Here is an 18,406-nt window from a genome sequence, read left to right as displayed (position 1 = left end):
GAATTAGAAATGCACTCTTTTCATTGGTACTAATACAATATAAAGCTCCTAACCACAAATATGACACACTGTCAGGTAACAAATTAGAATCCTTTTTTGGCATTCGCTGGTTATTGATATGGCTTTGCCATTAGTACAGTAAGAATTGTATTACCAAATGAATATCATTTAAGTACAATTTTGGAACTCCTTCTGTTTTTTGATCCTAGACCTACCGAACAAGATTTCGGGAAGAGCTTCTGGCACACTTAATCTCTATTGTTCATAGAGAAAAGGGATTAAGCTTGTTAGTTAACAAATGCTGATTTTCCAGTGCCGCCACCCAAATTGCCACTGAACCAAATTCACTAATCCCTCAAAAGTTCTGTCGTCCTGCCCCAGAGCAGGACGAGCTCTGGAAAACGGAAATTATTAGCAATTAAACCACATTACATTAGCCTAAGAGCAAACAATAACTTCACACAAGAACTGCAGCGCGCTTGAATTTCCAAGCGGAAAAATCAGATTATCTTTGTCCAACTTGAAAAAGTATTCTCGATTTTCCACTTTGACGAAGATAATGAGTTTGTGTCAGAAATCAGTGCGTCTAGGGCCCTTGCATACCACAATTCAAACTTTTAACTGTATTTTCCAAATTCATTTGATTTCCCAAGAAATTTGTACCGCCTTAAAATTAATACCAATTTAGCCATTGAGTGACAAGGCTACGTTATGAATTAAAGGCCCAAGCGTAGGACAATGAACAAAGAAAAGCAAGTGTCACAAAAATACATCGAAGCAAATTTTGCTCTTTAAATTCAGACCGAGGACTGTTTTGTCTATTGGAAATTATGCAGACACCGACCTTAGATTTCAAAGATCTTCAATTCATCACATAGGAAAACAATTCCGACAGAAATAAAGAGGAGTCTTAAGGAGAATCGAGCCTGGGTTTTTTGTGAAATAGGTATTGGCAGAATGCAGAGAAACAAATCTATTGAAAGAATTGTCGAACGGTGTTATAATATTATGTTTACGTCAATAAAGATATACTCTCGCACAACTCTCAGCAATGGAAAAGAAACATTGCAAATTGTACTTGACAATACTTCTTTTCATGAGCAAAGAGTTTCGTATTTCGTATATTGATTTGATGCTTTTGAAATGAATATCATAGTTTTTGAAGGGCTAAAAACTACACAACGGTTGAAATCTTTCTTTATGATTTTCTAAAGACATAAACTGCTAGTGATCTAGCACTGCCTAGTTCGTGTTTGCAGTCAGAGGTAGTTTTTCCATTAGATGTCATGGTCTTGTAGGGATCCTTAGGTCCAGACCAGCATTGTCCCCTATTCATCAAGCCAAACGCGCTAAAGCCTCTTTTCCTTGCAGCAATGGCGCATTTGGAAACGATCTGTGACGTCTGTTCTTCACTGACAGCGGCATTCCTTGTAAAAAAAACATTGCAGTATAATCAAATTGATTTCCTAAAGGAAATCTTCACAGCATTCGTTACTAGATACTGACACAGCCAAAGAAAATTGTTTTCTAGGTTAATTCGTAAAAGGTTATGTACAATATGAGTTAGTAACTCTATAAAACATACAGGAGATCAAAAGAAAGCTAATTTCATGTTGTAATGACATTAAAATAATTTTTTAAAATGATCCATGAAAGTTTTTAAACAAATATAAATGCATGGCTAAATGCTTAAAATGCCAAAAAGTTTTTCTTGGTTAACTAGAAAGAACTCTGAATACCTATGGATTTATCGTAGCAAAGTAGATTAAAATTTAGAATAAACTAAGAACAACAATATATTTTTAATAACCAAACATACCAATCAATTTCGTCACGGAAATTCTCAATGAGAAACAACAAGGTGTTTTTCGAATATTGAAAGCATCCGGTGAAGATTACAGGTGGTATGGAGTATAATTCTGAGATAAAAATGGTAGGAGGTAAATTCAACAACAAAGGGGCGATAGGTATGATTAAATTTAACGAAAATTTCTGAGAAGTACAGATGAGTGATTTACATTCCTGCTCCCAAAGAACACATGATCCTTGTCACACTTCTTACTTCCGGCAGTACCAAATGGCATATTCGTAGACAATTTGGGAAAACTGAGAAAAACAGCTAAATTATCTTTAAAGACTCATTGCTAACAATGAGCCATTGCGCTACGCAAGCATCCCATGATGCATTTTTAGACAGTCTGAAATCAATTTACTGCCATTGAAGACAGTTTACTGTCATTGTTTGGCTCGTCGCCACGCTCTCAAAGGCCCATTGTTAGCAGTGAGTCTGTAACTGAGATAATTACCAGGATTATAGACAAGGAAAGGGGAATAGTAGAGAGATGGGAAGGATTACGATTAAAGTAAGATGGATATGTTAAAAATGCAATATGTGTCTTCTTGTCCCCCTATTTTTACAGGTTAAAGAAAGGGATGGGAAGTATAAAAACTGGTACGAACATATCATATGGGTAGCATGTACTAAAGCGTAAGAACCAGAGGCACAAAAGTCACATCAACCCCGTCAGTTATTCAAGTTCCCTTCAGTTTGAGTAGATAACCTTTTAGGAAGGAATAATACTGTGGCAGTGCCCTATTTGACCAAATGTCACTGATCATGGTAAACGACCTTCCTAAATTCATGCCCTTCCAAGCTTTATATGCTTCCTACGTAGCTAGACATATAATTTCTATTCTATGAACAAACTCTCTTAACGAATTCGAAGAGACAAGCGTATATTCATATGAATCACAAAAGCTCAAATAAAGTATGAAAGTGAAATAATTCTTTAATTTTTGGAGAGAAAGTATTCAAAATGCTATTAGTTTCTGGTTGTTACAAATGCAACCTCGAATAAACTTATTTGAAAGCTCAATGTATTCTGTAGATAGTTAAGTAAAGCCTGCAAATATGTCATGCAAAAGCCGCAATGAATCGAAAGTAGAGAGAAAGCTTACATAAAGTCAGTGGAAAATTATGATAACAAGAAAATAGATTTCAACTCGGTTAGTTTAGCTTTGGAGTAATCATCTTCACAAGAATCACTCATAAATGATCTATTCTTGAATGTTTGCATTGATCAAGTAAAAATAATCTAGAATGTCTCCTTTGATTTTGTATTAAATTAATGTATGTTAAAATATTTCGAAAAACTAGTTTGAAAAATTAATTAGTAAAAAAGATAAGCTAAAAGCATTCAATGGTCAAAGGAGCCTTACCTTTGTTGGTGAATAAGCGGTAAACAAAATTGACTGAAGATCCTCCAGTCCCTTGGTAACAGAGTTTTGAGGCACCAAAAGCAAAGTACCGATACGAAACAGATTCATCGCCAGCCCAACATTCGCCATAAAATTGTAAAGCAAAATAACTGACTTTTGCTTTCGGTTTGCCAGTTCTACGCCTGTGTGCTATTGCATTTGCGCACTGTTGTACAGTTAGAGACATATCTCTCCTATAACGATACAGTAATATCTTTATCAGAATGAAGCATCACAAAATAACCTTAATATTTGCCCCAGTCTTAAAGTGGACACGTATGGCCTAAAGTTGTACGTGTACTTTAACGAAGGGCACGTTATCTTGAAGCTAATTCTACATAATACTGACAGCAGGAAAAATATTGGCACAAATTTGTTTGTTTCTTTGTTTGGAGGCGGTCATTATATAAAAGAGGCTGTTTACTGTAATGAAAAGATCTGAAAGCTTAAAGTTTTGAATTTTTGTAGCAAACTGCTGTCTAGTTTTTCTAAGGGAACGAAAGTTGTTATTTCTGAGTAAGAAAACAGCCCTCAGAAAAGACCTTCAATTGGTTTAGATATGTGTCATCACAATAAACAAACATGAAATAAAATGACAGGCAACTTTCTAAAGATTCCCTGACAATATCTAAAGGGTCCTTTACATAGGGATTCCAAAAAATTTGCGAAAAGTAGATGTGTCGAGAGAGAAGCAGTGGTAAGATTTTCGAAAGAATTCCCTTTTCAAAAAATAATAAAGGGTTCTAATAAAGAATTTAAAGAAAATAGTTGGAGGAGATCCAAGAAAGAAGAAAATTATAATAACTTAAATATATAAGGGCTATATAAACACCGTTCGGCTATGATCTAGGACTTTTTGCATTGTAAAACTTGTAAAAATTGTATAAAACAAATAGATAAAAATAAGTGAAGGTAAAGATGAATAGTCCCAGAGAAACATTTAAAATTTCAGATTGAGACCTAAAGAAGATTTTGAATGCAATTTGACAGCAAATAAAACTAGAATGCAATCTTCAAATAAGACTATTAATCTTCTAAAATTAAAGGAAGTAATTGTCACAAAGCTTTCCAAGGAATTCTTTGTTATCATAATGCCATTTAACCATCATTGCTTTTGTTTAGAAATCAGAAATTTGTTTGTTTAGGCTGTTAGAAAGACAGGCAAGTGGACACCGGTTCAGAAATATTACAGCTCATAAACGATAACAAAACACTAGTTTGTTGCTATATATTTTGAAACTGTTATTTAAGCTGTTTTGTGTCAAAAAATTAGCTAAACATTTTCATTCAAATTGAGTTAAGACAGATATATATTGATGACTTTTTAAAGCTCAAACTTTGCGACGAAATTTTTGTCGCCTCTGCTCGAAGCCTCTAAGGGAGACATTTGCTCTCTAGAGCAACTTTCATTTTAAATTTTTCCAAAGATTCAGTATACTTGGCTTCAGAATATCATTTCAATGGTTACATACCAAATGATTCGGGGTCTGAAATCCTTGATGAACCAGGGAACAGGTCTTCGTCCAGAATGATCATTAAAGCAGCCAAGCGGAACATAATTCTTCTTGATGTTTTTATTGCCTAGCAGATACAGAATTAGCTTGAGTGACATTAAACTGCTTCAGTTCTATCTGCAAATACTTGTAAAAAGCATCTGAGTAAATAGTAAATCTACCAGTAAAAACGAAAAAGATAATAAATGTTGTCACAAATTTGAAGTTGACATTCCCTAATGATATTGGAACATATTTTCATATCGTTGCAGATCGTTCCCGACTCCTTACGATTTTTTAGGATTTATAGAAACACTTTGACCAGGAAAGTGTCAGCGATCGCTTGAAGGCAGGGAGTGGAAATAGAGGTTCCTTGATTCTATACAATCGGCGGTCGCTTACCTCCCACCTGGTTTAATAGTTCAGAGGAGAAGGCGAACCCATTCCGTCTACAAAATTCTGGATCAATTGCTTTTATTTAGACAGTCTTCAAAACGCCTAAATGCAAATACGACCTTGCTTGCCAAATGATTTTAAAACATTTCCCCATTTTCTCCTCAATTTCAAAAAAACTTCGAGGACAATCGCCCCCACATCACCCCTGTCGATGCTACTGAATACCTGTTTAAGCATGTTAATCTCTTCAAAAAATTTCAGAAAAGTCTGTGTTTAAAGTAGTGAAAATATGAAAAAGTGCAAATATTTCCGCATAATTTTTGATGATAAAAATGGTCTCTTTGAAAATTGCCGTTTTTAATGGTATTGACTCCAGTTCGCAAGGCATTGTTTTTGAAATTCCAAAGTTTCGTACTTAATACTTTTCCACGCATGGACAAATTTTTCCGCCCATGTGCATTATCATACGACTTCCGAAACAATTTTTTGAGCCCTGCCTCCGAATATTCCATGATCCTCTATTGTATTGGCCTTTTCTATTAAAACACCAGTTAGAAACTAACCCCGTTCTTAGTCGAATTTTGACCTTTGAATTTTAGAAAATTTATAAGCAGTTGTGATTGATTTTGAGAAAACGGCTGGACCAATTTTGAAAAGATTGATAAAATTGTAATGCTGTTGATTTTGATATTTGGCTATTGACGTAACCACTAACCGGATTAAAATTTTGATTTTCACTTCTTGTTGAGCGAAACAAGTAATTAAAAATTTGTGTCATAACACGGGGCTTGTTTTATATTGCTTAACATAATTAGAAACAAGATGTAAAACTTTAATTGAAAAAAATTTAATTACTTTATGCTATTAGGTTTTCCTTAAAATAATAAACCACACGGTAAAAACATGATTTAATTCATTTATGAAGGTTTTTAATCGTGTAACTAAGCTATAGTCTATTTATTAAGAAGAAAAACGGCAAGGCGCCATAACGGGGGTGTTTTGAAAATGTTGTGCATGAATCCGAATCTTCTTTGAGCGAAATGTGGATTAAATGACGTCATTGTTATTTTTCGTTACTCTGCTTTGAACACGTTAGTATTCAAACCTTCTGATGGCCTATCAGTATGGGTATTGGTGTAAGCTACACTTCTGATGCTACAATTGGTCAGCCTCTTTTTCTGCACTGGGAGGAAGGGAGTGGAGGGGATGAGAGTGGAGCACGCCGAACTATTAAGATTGAAAGCCACTTTTAAGCCTTTTTTTTGTGAAACTGATAATGGTATTACCTTGTAGTTTAATGCTGAAATGGGCTTGGTTTATCAGGTTGTTAAACAAATTAGTTTTCCCCTTCGTGCTGGATATCGGGCTGCTTTATAGCCTAAGATTCAGGCGCTTCTTCTGTCAAATTGACTTCACCTGATGCTTGTCGCAAGAACTGTGCCAGCACTGAGCAGTTTAGGATACAAACCAGCGACATTTTCATCTGGTTGTTTTGACTTTGCCTCCCAAAGCACTTCTCCGAATGAAAATTTGTCTAATAGTTATTATCGGTCATGTCAAATTTCATCTAAGAACAATAGACGTAATATTCTGTAAAGAAAATAACATTGTGTTTTAGATGGTATTTCCCTAAGAAAGTTTTAGTTTTCCTTGTTACAGGTGCGCTGCAAGGCTATGATGTGTTGCAGATTTAACTTTTTGATGGAAACATGGAAAGACCCATTCTAGGGCTCCTGCTTTCTGCAATTTTCATTTTGGCATGTCCATTTATTTTTCAATGGAAGCTCGCTTATCGAATGTCCGCTTATCTCAGAATTTTTCCTTTTCCTAGTTCTCTACAGTTTCTGAATTTTGTGTTCCGACAGGTCATGGGAAGCACACGATTGCACTGTAATTCAGGCTGCTACATACACTTCTATTCGCTTGACATGTACACAGAACAGAATGTCATTTTTCTTATGTGACTTGGTGGCTTTGGAAAAGGCAAACATTTTGAGTCATATTTATCGCTTGCTTGACAATAGCTTGACGCTTACGACAGGCTTTTTTTCCTTACTTGGTAGAATTATTACTCTTCGCTGTGCTCTTCTCTAAGCTGGTAATTAAACATTTCGTATATCCCCATTTTAGTCATCTCTATTGTTCTCTAATGCTAGCAGTCTCCCTGGAATCCAAGCATTCTTGCAAGCAAGACTCTTGAAGGCCTACTGCTTGCAATGTCATTTTGCAAATTACGGTGCACATAGCCAATCGATAATCAAGGCGTAAATGCGATGATATTATCAAAACTTGGTATTTTGCAATACTTTTCAGTAGAATTGCAGCTGACCCCGAGTGGTCCTTCGTGACTTCTTTTTACCAAATCGCTGGTGTTTCTGGTTCCATGCCCCGTCTCTGTTCCCACTAGTAAAAGACTGTGCCTTTTTTAAACATGCACCAACCAGGAATTTTTGCTAAAGCGATCTTTCCAAATTTCGGTGGGAGGAAGATGAAAATAAATGGGTCTATGAGCATGGTTAAATTCCACCACAACTCAAAAGCTGGAACCACTTGGATGACGGTTTCTTCAGCATAAGAATGCAGTATCGATGCCGTAAGGTCAGGAATGATCTCAAAGAAGAGAAAACCAACTAGAATAACTGTCGTAACAATGAAAAAACGATGGTTATCATCACTCGTATCGTTATGTCGAAACTGAAGATCGCTACGCTTCTTGCGGTAGAATAAAGAGCCGTAAGTTACGACAAATAGAACGACGAAAGTGATGTCACATGCTAGCCAGACAAATTGGTAGTATAATATTCGAATCTTTTCGATATCCAAAAAACAGTAAATCGGTGCAGAAATCAATCCCAGTACCCAGAGGAAAATAAGAAGATTTCGCATTATGTCATTTCCAGATATCGACCGGTATTTAAAAGGAAAGTTGCAAGCAAGGAAACGGTCCAGTGTTATTACATAAAACATTGCATACCACGGGTGACAAATAACTGCCCGGATCATTCAAACTATTAACCCGGCTTTACTTTCGAATATTGCATGACCTGAAAATTCAACTGATATTTGACAAATAAAGCCTAACGAATTGAAGATATCAGCAATGCTAAGACTGATAATGATAAGGACTTGGTTACATCGACCAATTTTTGCAGCTTTCAGAATGTAAATTCCACAAATATTAAACACGATGGCACAAACAACAACAATTATACTGAGAATGTTGCATGCTAGCTTCGACGATGCATCCATTCCGTAAAAACTCTGATAAGTTCAAGCAATTTTTGCTTATGTATCAGCGAACCTGCTTTAGCGTCATCAATCGGACGGGCGGTAATGTGGAGAGCAAAAATACGCAGTGCCGGGTGAAGCCACATAAAGGAAAAGTGAACAGCATCCTTTATCAAATTTCTTAAAAGCAAACTTTTTGAAGCAAAATAATTTTTATTGACTTGCATCCATTTTTCTGTTTGTTATTTTCCTATATTGTTACTCTACGGTTTTTCTTGGCCCCATTTTAAAAACAACGAGGTTTCAAATCTATTTCATCTATTAATGACACGTCTGACAAAAAAATTTGTAATATGAAGAAGAGAGGCAGGTTATTTCAGCCCATTGCGAAAAGCTTTTACGACTAGCGTCCTCTTTCAAACCATTTAAAGATGCTTCAAAATAAATTATTTTGTTAGCTGCCTCAAGCGCCTTGCGTACAGCAGTCCGAATTTTCTAAAATATGCAACTTAATCTCAGCTGAACCTGACTGAACCAGACTGAACCTGAAAAGCACCTTAACGCAGCAAAAAAGGATGGAGACGACACAAATGGTACAGCATTTTGCAGGGTCGCCGAGGGGTTATGGAGGCCTTGGGGCAAGATTGAAAAAGGAGGCACCCTGCGAAGAACGCAAGCAAATTTTTGCGACCTCCTTTTAGATTAGCTTAAAGTCATTCATTCCTTTCTAATGTTTTTACTTTTTTCGTTTAATTCTATCATTTTAAATAAATTCCATTTTAAAACGGAATTTTATACTCAATGTGGGCCATGTATGTTAATATTTTTAATTACTTATCAAAAGTACCTTTGTGGTGAAATAACGTTGCTTCCATTACTAGCGCAAATTAAGGGAGTGATCAGCAACAATTTTTAAGGGCCTGCCCAAAACACCTTATTTTTATCTTGATGTTCAATGATAAATTTTCCTTAACATTAGAAATGTCCTAGATATTACCTTTGGAAGCTAAAAAGTTATAAACACAAATATAAATTCTTCTACTTTCTTAACTTAAAATTTTCAATTTTACATTTGATAAGTACATTGAGGACGATACATGCAATAACAACTTAGATCCGTCCTATTCTAAATGTCAAAGTAGATGCAATATCGTCTATACATCTTAGTATTTTTTTTATACTTGCAAAAATCTGAGGAAATTTATGCAGTGCAAGAAACAACTTTAAAAAGGGGCTTACCGCTTTCACAAGGTATGTTGGAATTGCAGGTTTTTCTGTCCGGAGCTGGTGCTGAATTATCTCTGCACTTCTCCCAATTTGCTGTCATGTTTTTATCATCTTTACAATGCAATATCGTCATATAATGTCCTTCAAGAAACAAATTAGGTGATTTAGCAAATAATTAAGCTAGCGACTAAACCAATTGATTCTTTTACAATGAAGTAAAAATAAATGGATTAATTTGTTTCTCTATCTAATTGGCTACCACGAGTTCTTTGCTTGCATTTTCTTTGAAACCAAAAACAGTTTGCACTTGATGTAAACAAGAATGGCTTTGTAATACGAAGTATCCACGAAAAATTTGCAATGATACCAGAAATTTTCTGATCCCATCGTTTACAGTAAAAAGCAAACAAATTAACCGAAAATTTGAATTTCTACTAGCAGCTCTGAGGCAGATTCATTATAGTTGCGTTATTTTCTCGTGGAATAAGCAGGATGGAAGTCGATCAAGGTCATGATAGGAAGACGTCCTCTTTGTTTTCTGTTGTAATTTTGATTTGTATTACTTTGTTGAACTGTTAACTGAACTGAACTAAATAGCAAAACCACCCACCGGTTCTAAGAATGTGATTGAAATTTTAGATTGCATCCTGTATGTAGATTAAGTAGGTAATTAAGAAAAATTGTAAACATGAGTTCACCTTTTCCACATAGTGCGGGGCAAATACTATATCTGTGAACCCAATGATATGATGGAGGACAAGCAGGCATTTCACATTTCTTAGTCTTGACACGTGGTTTCTTCCCTGTACAGAAACTCTCCTCCATTTCTGTACCAGTAATGTCCATTATACATTTCACTATAGCCTTTTTGAAACCTATAAGATAAACAATTACGTCCTAAGATAATACATTTTCAGCCAGCATACATTTTCAACGTTTACAATACCAATTCCATTAACAGCTTTGATTAGCAAGATTGGCAATTGTGGATCAAAACGATTTTCGCAGTCAAACCCCTTGTAAAGTTTAAAACTTTACATTGTCATGAAAGTTACAGTACAAGCATGTGTGTGTTGAATGAGATTCAAACATTCTTTTCGTGGTACAAAAGTTAAGAATTGCTTTGGAAAAAGCAAGCACTTCGAGTCATACGTAAGTTTTTCGTCTGACATTCTTGAGAGTATACAACGTCAGAACATAGATCAAAACGCTAAGCTAGGAAATATATATACCCAGTTATGGATCAAAATAGAACAATCAGTGCCGCTTGCTTATTGAAAATTTTACCAATTGAGGCCTGAATGTGATCCCTATAATGATGTGTGGAAATGCAAATGTTTTAGATGTGGCAGGGTACAGATAACACTATATTTTTTGAGGGAAAACATGCTATTGGAATAAATGACAAACGATTGTTTGTTTGGATGAAAATTGGGCATACTGAAAATAATTGGCTTGAAAGATGCGAGCCACGTATCACCTAGCAACACTTTAGGGAATCTTGCAGAAAAAAGAAGAATTAAGTTTAGACAATACATATCTAAGAGTCTTTGGAATAGTGGTTCTGATCATATTTTCGTCAGAAGGGATGAATATCGCTCGCTGAACTGGAAAAACATCTTCATAGAAATTACATACTTCTTTTCGAAATTTAAGAATGTTAATACTTTCTTTTCAAAGTTACACACTTCATTTCATAAAAAAATGTTAATGATTTTCTATATAAGTGTACGTTGAAAAAATTCATGTTATGTAGTTATTCTGCTATTAATAGCATTAAAATTTTGCTAGGTAGAGAATTCAATTTTTTTTGGAAAGAGATGTGCAAAATTTGAAAAATTTGGTGTGCGAATGTTAAGAGAAACCCTACCTGTTCCACAAGTAACACTACATTCGCCATAGGAAAGTTTGTAAGAATATGAAGGAGGACATTCGCCTTCGTTGCATTTCATTTGAACCGCAGTTGGAATTGGTGGTGTACATTTTGATTTGTCTTCAACATATGAGCCATTCACCTTTTTGCACTGAATAATCGGAGTCTTAAACCCTTAAAAATGAAAGGATAATCACAAAGTACTTTACAGGATTACCAAAAGTTTTGCTTCCATCTAAACTTTGATAATGTTGAAAATATTCATCTTATTTACGATTTTATTCATTAACAATTAGTTCTTGGCACTAGTCATTGCATCTCTTGCAATATTACATCATGGAGAATCATGGAGGTGTCGCTCTTATGTCAATATGTAAAATTTTTCAATGTTTCCTATGTCTATGGTTACAATTATACGATAATGTTTATGGTAACCACTTAACGATAAGTTCACATTGAGTCAATGCAAAAAGTGAATGAAATAAGAAACCACACATACCATTTCCGCAAGAGGTACTGCACGCACTAAAGGAAACTGTCCAATTGTAGACTGGAGGGCAATCAAACATTTTACAGTTATCTGTTGGACCAACCTTAGGCTTTAAAGATGGGTCACAGTTCAATGGGTCGACCTTAACTCCATCGATTTCTCGGTAGCATTCAACATCTTTCTTGATAATCCCTTAAACGAACAAAATATCTTGCTTTTTGCTCAACTGTAATAAAGTTATCTCAAAACAAAGGTTCTTTAGAGCAACCCTAATGAGATGTTAAGAGTTTAACGTGGCAAAACCGATAATTTTGTAATTGTGTCTGTCTTATAGGCAATACAGACACTAAAAGTTAGTGCCAGGAAAAAATATATAAAATTTAAAACTAGATTTAGTTGCCATTGGAGTTTAAAAATACTTACTGATTATGCGATATTTAAAATAGCATTTAAATTCATGAATTGAATTAAGTTAAACTGAAGTTCAAAATATAACATACCTGACCCACAAGTGACGCTGCAGACACCTTTCGATATCTTCCAAATGTAGATAACAGGACAGTCTCCAGCATAACACTGCTTCGTAGAGAGAGGCTTTGGCAGCATTTTGCAATGCTTGTCAGGAACGATGCTGCCATCTTTTTCCTTTCTGCATGTCACATTTAATGGTATTGTTCCTGAAATAACGATTGGTACTGTCAAAGTGATAGCTCTATTCTACTATTTTCATACTACATAAAGAGATTAAAGGTCTCCTTTGTCTTTTCTATAAACGAATTAAAAATCTGCCTTTGAATAAAAGTTTCCCTTATATAAAAATTCTAAAGCCTAATAAATGTTAACGAGCTTTCCCAAAATACGAGCAAGGAAATTTCAGAATTATTAAAATCTACAAATCTAAGGGTTTTCTTGACTTGAGATATCATGATATAAATTATCAATAAACGAACGTCGAATTAAATTCAAATAACAGTCCGAGTCCTCAAGTGAGTTGCTATCTTTTTCACAAAATATGGATACGATAAACTTGATATCAACAATTCAATAGAAAATGATATATCTCTGGCTAGCTATAATTCTCTAACTAATTTGTTTGAGCTTGTTACTAGAAAGCCTTACAAGTGAAGTTAAGTGATGTCACAATATTGAATCATTAAATCCAAAACAGAATTATCTGTCGCTGCCATATGGGTTATGGCAAATGTCTTAAGATTCTAGCTTTAACAAGTCAATAAATAAATGGTTTACTTAGAATCATTCAGAGATTAGGACCCTAAAGGCTTTAGTGAATCTTAAAAATCTCAACAAATGGAGCCCTTTATATAAGAATAAGATCATCTTTACTGTAAAATAATGGCAAATCGTTTTTATTGGTAACTATTTGGTGTTTGGACATTCACTCTGAGAAATCGTATGGCTTATGATGAATAATCTTTATTGTAGACGTGACTGACCGTTTCCACAGCTGACACTACACGTTCCTTCAAGCAATTTCCAGTCATACTTTTTTTTACATTTCTTTGAATTGCAGGGTTTTGGCTTAACTGCTAATAGGTCTGGCATCTCATCATGAGAGCAAAGAACACTGCTTTCCTTCTCTCCAGCAGCCATACATACGATCTTTGGAAACTGAAGCCCTGTGATGAAATTAAAGGTATATATGACATGCAAAATTGATCGTATGCCTTAGACCTGCATGGGCTACCGAGACTTAGATGACATTAAACACTAAAGTGAAACAATTATTTTCGAATTGAGTGTATTGGTATAGCTGTTTTAGTCATTTTCTGGTATTTTTTTATACACTCAAAAAATTATCTTTCCAAAATTACATATAAAAAAAATCAGTTAGAGAACTTGAAACTGGAAGCAGCAGATTTGAAACCACGCTGTACGATGTATGGGTTTGCAAAATACCATATTTTTCAATCCACTATTTGATCTATTTTAGCAATTATTAATTGGACTATTGATATCAGATGAATGTAATGAATATAATAGAAGTGAAATAAAAAGCAATATTGATTCAGAATGGCTTGATAACCTGCTAGGTTTGGAAATATCTCAATCGTGTTACTTGTTAGCTAAACAAGTTAGGAATATCACAAGTATATGATATTCGACTTTTGGAAGTGCAGATTGATAATAAGACAAATAACAAGTACGGCGACAAAAATAAGTTATTTCAATGTAATTCATGGATTGTCAAATATTGGATTTCTCATGGATTCAAATCAATTGAAGTCGATAACTGCTATTACAATATCTTTTTCTCTCGTCATCATTGTTATTTGTATGAGATATTTCATAGATAAACAGACTCATCCAAACGATAGCTTATCTTATTTGAATTCTCGTTTTTGTTTAATCGATATAGCGCCATCTTTAAGTAAAGCTGTCTATTTAGTTTCAAATTAGCAGATAAGGTACAGGAAAATGGTTTTAAGGATATTTCAAAGGGTTTTTTAATCTAGTAGTCGAAAAAACATGAAATTCTAGAAAAATTAACAAACAGGGAATCAATGTGCAACAATAAAAAAAATCAAGCAGAAAGAGTATTTTCTCGGACAATAAATTTTGAGTTTCATGTTAGGTTTGAAGTTTTGTTTTTCATAGGAAGCATACCTCCTCCACAATGCCTAGAGCATTCACCAAACACAATCCGCCAAGCAGAGCAAGGCTCATCTTCATTGCAAGATTCTCTTGAAAACGGCCTAGCCATACGAGAGCATTCCAGCTCGTTTACAATTTTGATGGATCCATCTTCATTTATTCGTTGGCATTCAACTGTACGGGTCATGTATCCTTTGCCACAGCTCGTAGAACACTGAAGAATATCAAACAGAGGTTAAAAGAAGAATCAGTGAAGCTTATTTGGATAAGGCCTTATGTCCAACACAGTTTCTTGACAGTTGTTCTATAACCTGTCTTAATGGAATCATCAAAACCCTTAATTCATCGAGGTCAAAGATTTCTAAAGCCTAAGAACTCTGAATCTTAACCTTCTGTACAAAAAACTATTTGTATTAGAATGCTTTGAGCTTTATTTCATACCATATTTGGTACAAGTAACAAGAGCAAAAGTATTTCTTTTTTGCTACGGAGGAATTAAAAAAAATCTAGAAAAAGCCACGAAAAAGTTTAAATGGCTGAAGGGACAGCTTTGCATGAAATGAAAGCAAGCTTGAGTGCATGAGAGGCAAGCTCGCAAAAAAGTTGTATGTAGAAAATAAAGACAATGAAAGTATTGCAAATATGATTTTGCCTTGATTTCATATTTTCTCATCTTAGTCTTTTGTCTAGTATTCATTCATCTTTGTAATCGCTTAGCAAATGTCTCATGCAATTAAAGATGCTCAGTTATGTTCAAAAAACCAAATGCAAGGATTGTAGAATGCAACGCCTCTAAAGTAAATTTATCATTTTGGCGCAATCAGTGTGTATGTTTTTTATCTTTGCACTTTAAACCTCCTGAGCATTCCTATTTATTAGGGTTTGACTACAGTTATTTTCAAGAAAGTTTCTCCTCTTTTCTAAGTATGACTATATTGTATTGAAGATAGCAGTACAATAACAGAAGCAATTAAGCTAAACGAAGCGACAATACACTTGAACCTCACAGCGGCTCACCCTCCCTTTGTACCTCATTTAAAAACTTAGCGTCATGCCTAATAAAGTTATGAAATTTATGACACCATAGAATAAGAATAGCCGTTATTCTTATTTCGTGATGACATTTAAATACGCCTCTGCAATAACAGATTCAAACAGTTATAACATCGCAAGGAAACACTTCCACTGCTACCTAGGAATTTTTTCAAGAGACATATTTACTAATCATATTTCGAGCACAGAAAACCCAAAGATCCATACCTTGCTCCAGTTGCCTGATTTCCACATACTTGGGCATTTGATTTGGTTACAGTTCTCTCTCAATGGCAGTTTCTCTTTCTTGCTTTTGCACAATGATTGATCCTTGACGACAAAGTACTTATCATTGCTTCGTAACTCAGCGCAGTTGTGGTCACGTGTGCGTGTTCCCTTCCCACATGTTTTACTGCAATCGCTCCAAGGGTGAACGTGCCATCTGCATTGATAATATCAGCCGATTACATTGATCTTATCAAATCAAAACAAAGCTTTCTTTTATCACAGTGAACAAAAATGGAAAGGATCAACATGTGTCTTTCTAAAATATGACGTCGAATATGTTTTCTAGAATATGTCTTGATCATTTTGAGACTAGAATATGACGTCGACACTAAATAACATCGTTTATTTCTTAGAGAGAAATTTTATTACTTTTGTATTACAGCTTATTTGAACTGCTGTTTTCTGTTTTTTTTGTGTTCTTTGCATACCGTGGGGTACCCAAAAATATCAAAATATTTTGAACAAGTGCTGTGAACCTCAGGAAAGAGTCAATCTGAACCATCAAAATATAATGAAATACGTTTTCATAACTTACAAAAGATGTCAAATAAATGCCAGAGAATATTTCGTTTTCTGCATGCTTTGATTCAATTCTCAATTGGCAAATTCTTGTATCTGTTTTGTTTAAATTACATAGCATTCCATGTCTTGTTTTCTGTTTTTTATTTTCGTTGATAAGTAGTTGTTTTTATATCTGTTATGTATTTCATAAAGATTAGATTTTAATATCAGACTAAATTACAACTGTACGTAAGAAATGAAAGCCTAGCGCATTGTATGTTACTTACTCTGGTGGACAAGGTTGTGTATTGCAGTCCTGGACTGACGCTGGCTTTTTTAGACTTTTGCAGTATTTCAAACTAATTGGAGATTTATCATCTTGCCTCCTGCATCCTAGCAGTCTTTCCTGTTTGCCTTGTGAATAAAAAGCAAAATGCAATCTGATTACAGAATTCAAATCCAGTGGCTAACCCAATCAAAAATAATTTCATAGTATGCTTACGTCATTTCTGTGTTTGTAGGCTATAAAATTTGCGCTGAAAGTTCTTCAAAAACAAAAAATAATCAGAATTTAAAAAACAATAAATTGATTCACATAGTTCAAGGAGCAAAAATAATCCGCCATTTTATTTATTTTTGGCACAGTCTATCTTTCTAAACTATGTTTCTGAAACTTGCAATTCGCTAATAAAAACATCTTTAAAACTTGTGTAAAAATTATATCTTGAAATATTTTAAAGAATCACTGTCCGGTCTGCTGTTTAATGCTTGATGACTTTTATAGGTGTACATGCCCATATCTTCCCTAACAATCTTTTCTTGCACCACATTTCATTGCAACGTTTCTTATAAGACATTTCATTTAAAGCTGTAGTTGAAAACTAAAAGAAGTATGATGATTTTCATACCTCATGAAGCCTGTCTTTTCATAATGATTTTTCTTACCATCTTGAATTTTTATTATTCGAAGGAACTAGAAAGTGGTTGAGCAAAACCTTTCTCTTAATAAAGATACAGGATGGCAAACCTTTATAAAAGCATTCGCCTACCATATTGACCTATTTCACACAAAACTCGACGTTTGCAATGCTTGCGACAGCAAATGACGTCTTTGACGAAAAACCTAATAACGAAATTGAATTTTTGAACACATGAATTTATTACCTCCTGCACATGTTTTGCTGCATTTTCCCCAACCTTTCCGTATATAGTATTCTGGTTTTGACTTAGTGCCTTTCTTCGAGTTAAAGTATGTCCATTTGACTCCTTTGCTTGAACCAATAAGATATAGATTGTAGAACTGTCAATAATAATGAATAAACAAATGATAGAATAAACAATAAACTCATGAGTTGAGAATGATTCAAAACAAAAGCAGAAATATCTAGGTGACAGCAAAAGCTAATTCGTTACATAAAAAGTGATAAGCTCTCTTATATAATTTTAATATATAAACGAGCATCTCAAAAGCTAAAGCAGAAATTTGAAGAATAATTTCTCGAACTCCGGATACCATAAAAAACTTTAAACATCATTGTTCCCGGAAAGAGGCAGCTCAAAACGAGAATTCGCTTGAATAGGCAACGCTGCTACTCACGATGATTGTTATGTCTTCTTGGATCACTCCTTTGATGATGATTTTGTCAGGATACGAAAAGGCGTTCATGACGTAAGTCAAATCTGCTCCAGCACATTTTGTTCTCGTTGACCACCGAGGGAGATAATATAGCAAAGACCTGCTTTTGCCAACTCTGACACCTACGAAGCAACGTGTGCAAAATTGATATAAAAATGCACTATTAATTATTGCTTCGGATCGTGTCAATCGTGGTAAGATGGCAAGGATCGAACATGGTTACAACAGAAAATCTTTCCGCTTAGTATTTTAATTTCCCATTTTAAAACTATTAGTTAAAACAAAAAATCTAAAATCTTATCCTGAGGATCACGAAAACGGAAGAACAGTGAAATTATCATTTAATACAGCTGCTAATTGTGACAAATCTG

The 18,406-nt window shown here is 34.6% G+C and overlaps 1 protein-coding gene across 1 annotated transcript in view; it reads right to left on the bottom strand.

Moving 5' to 3' along the window:
- Positions 1-1,043: 1,043 nt before the first annotated feature.
- The window catches only part of LOC135689481 (uncharacterized), a 65,905-nt gene continuing 48,542 nt past the window's right edge, over positions 1,044-18,406 (bottom strand). The window contains exons 55-69 of the mRNA XM_065206719.2: positions 17,997-18,157; positions 17,564-17,699; positions 16,687-16,813; positions 15,839-16,052; positions 14,591-14,792; positions 13,420-13,602; positions 12,466-12,642; positions 11,975-12,157; positions 11,473-11,649; positions 10,301-10,477; positions 9,615-9,743; positions 4,731-4,839; positions 3,220-3,452; positions 1,820-1,919; positions 1,044-1,427 (exon numbers count right to left, since the gene is read on the bottom strand). Of these exons, the coding sequence (XP_065062791.2) occupies positions 1,199-1,427; positions 1,820-1,919; positions 3,220-3,452; positions 4,731-4,839; positions 9,615-9,743; positions 10,301-10,477; positions 11,473-11,649; positions 11,975-12,157; positions 12,466-12,642; positions 13,420-13,602; positions 14,591-14,792; positions 15,839-16,052; positions 16,687-16,813; positions 17,564-17,699; positions 17,997-18,157 (2,537 nt within the window). The 3' untranslated portion in view covers positions 1,044-1,198. The remainder of the gene's footprint in view (positions 1,428-1,819; positions 1,920-3,219; positions 3,453-4,730; positions 4,840-9,614; positions 9,744-10,300; positions 10,478-11,472; positions 11,650-11,974; positions 12,158-12,465; positions 12,643-13,419; positions 13,603-14,590; positions 14,793-15,838; positions 16,053-16,686; positions 16,814-17,563; positions 17,700-17,996; positions 18,158-18,406) is intronic.

Source organism: Rhopilema esculentum, chromosome 5 (genome assembly GCF_057945365.1).
Source record: "Rhopilema esculentum isolate cy_ngs chromosome 5, ASM5794536v1, whole genome shotgun sequence".
NCBI lineage: Eukaryota > Metazoa > Cnidaria > Scyphozoa > Rhizostomeae > Rhizostomatidae > Rhopilema > Rhopilema esculentum.
Note: the sequence above shows the minus strand (reverse complement) of the source record. Positions and strands in the feature narration are given on the sequence as shown.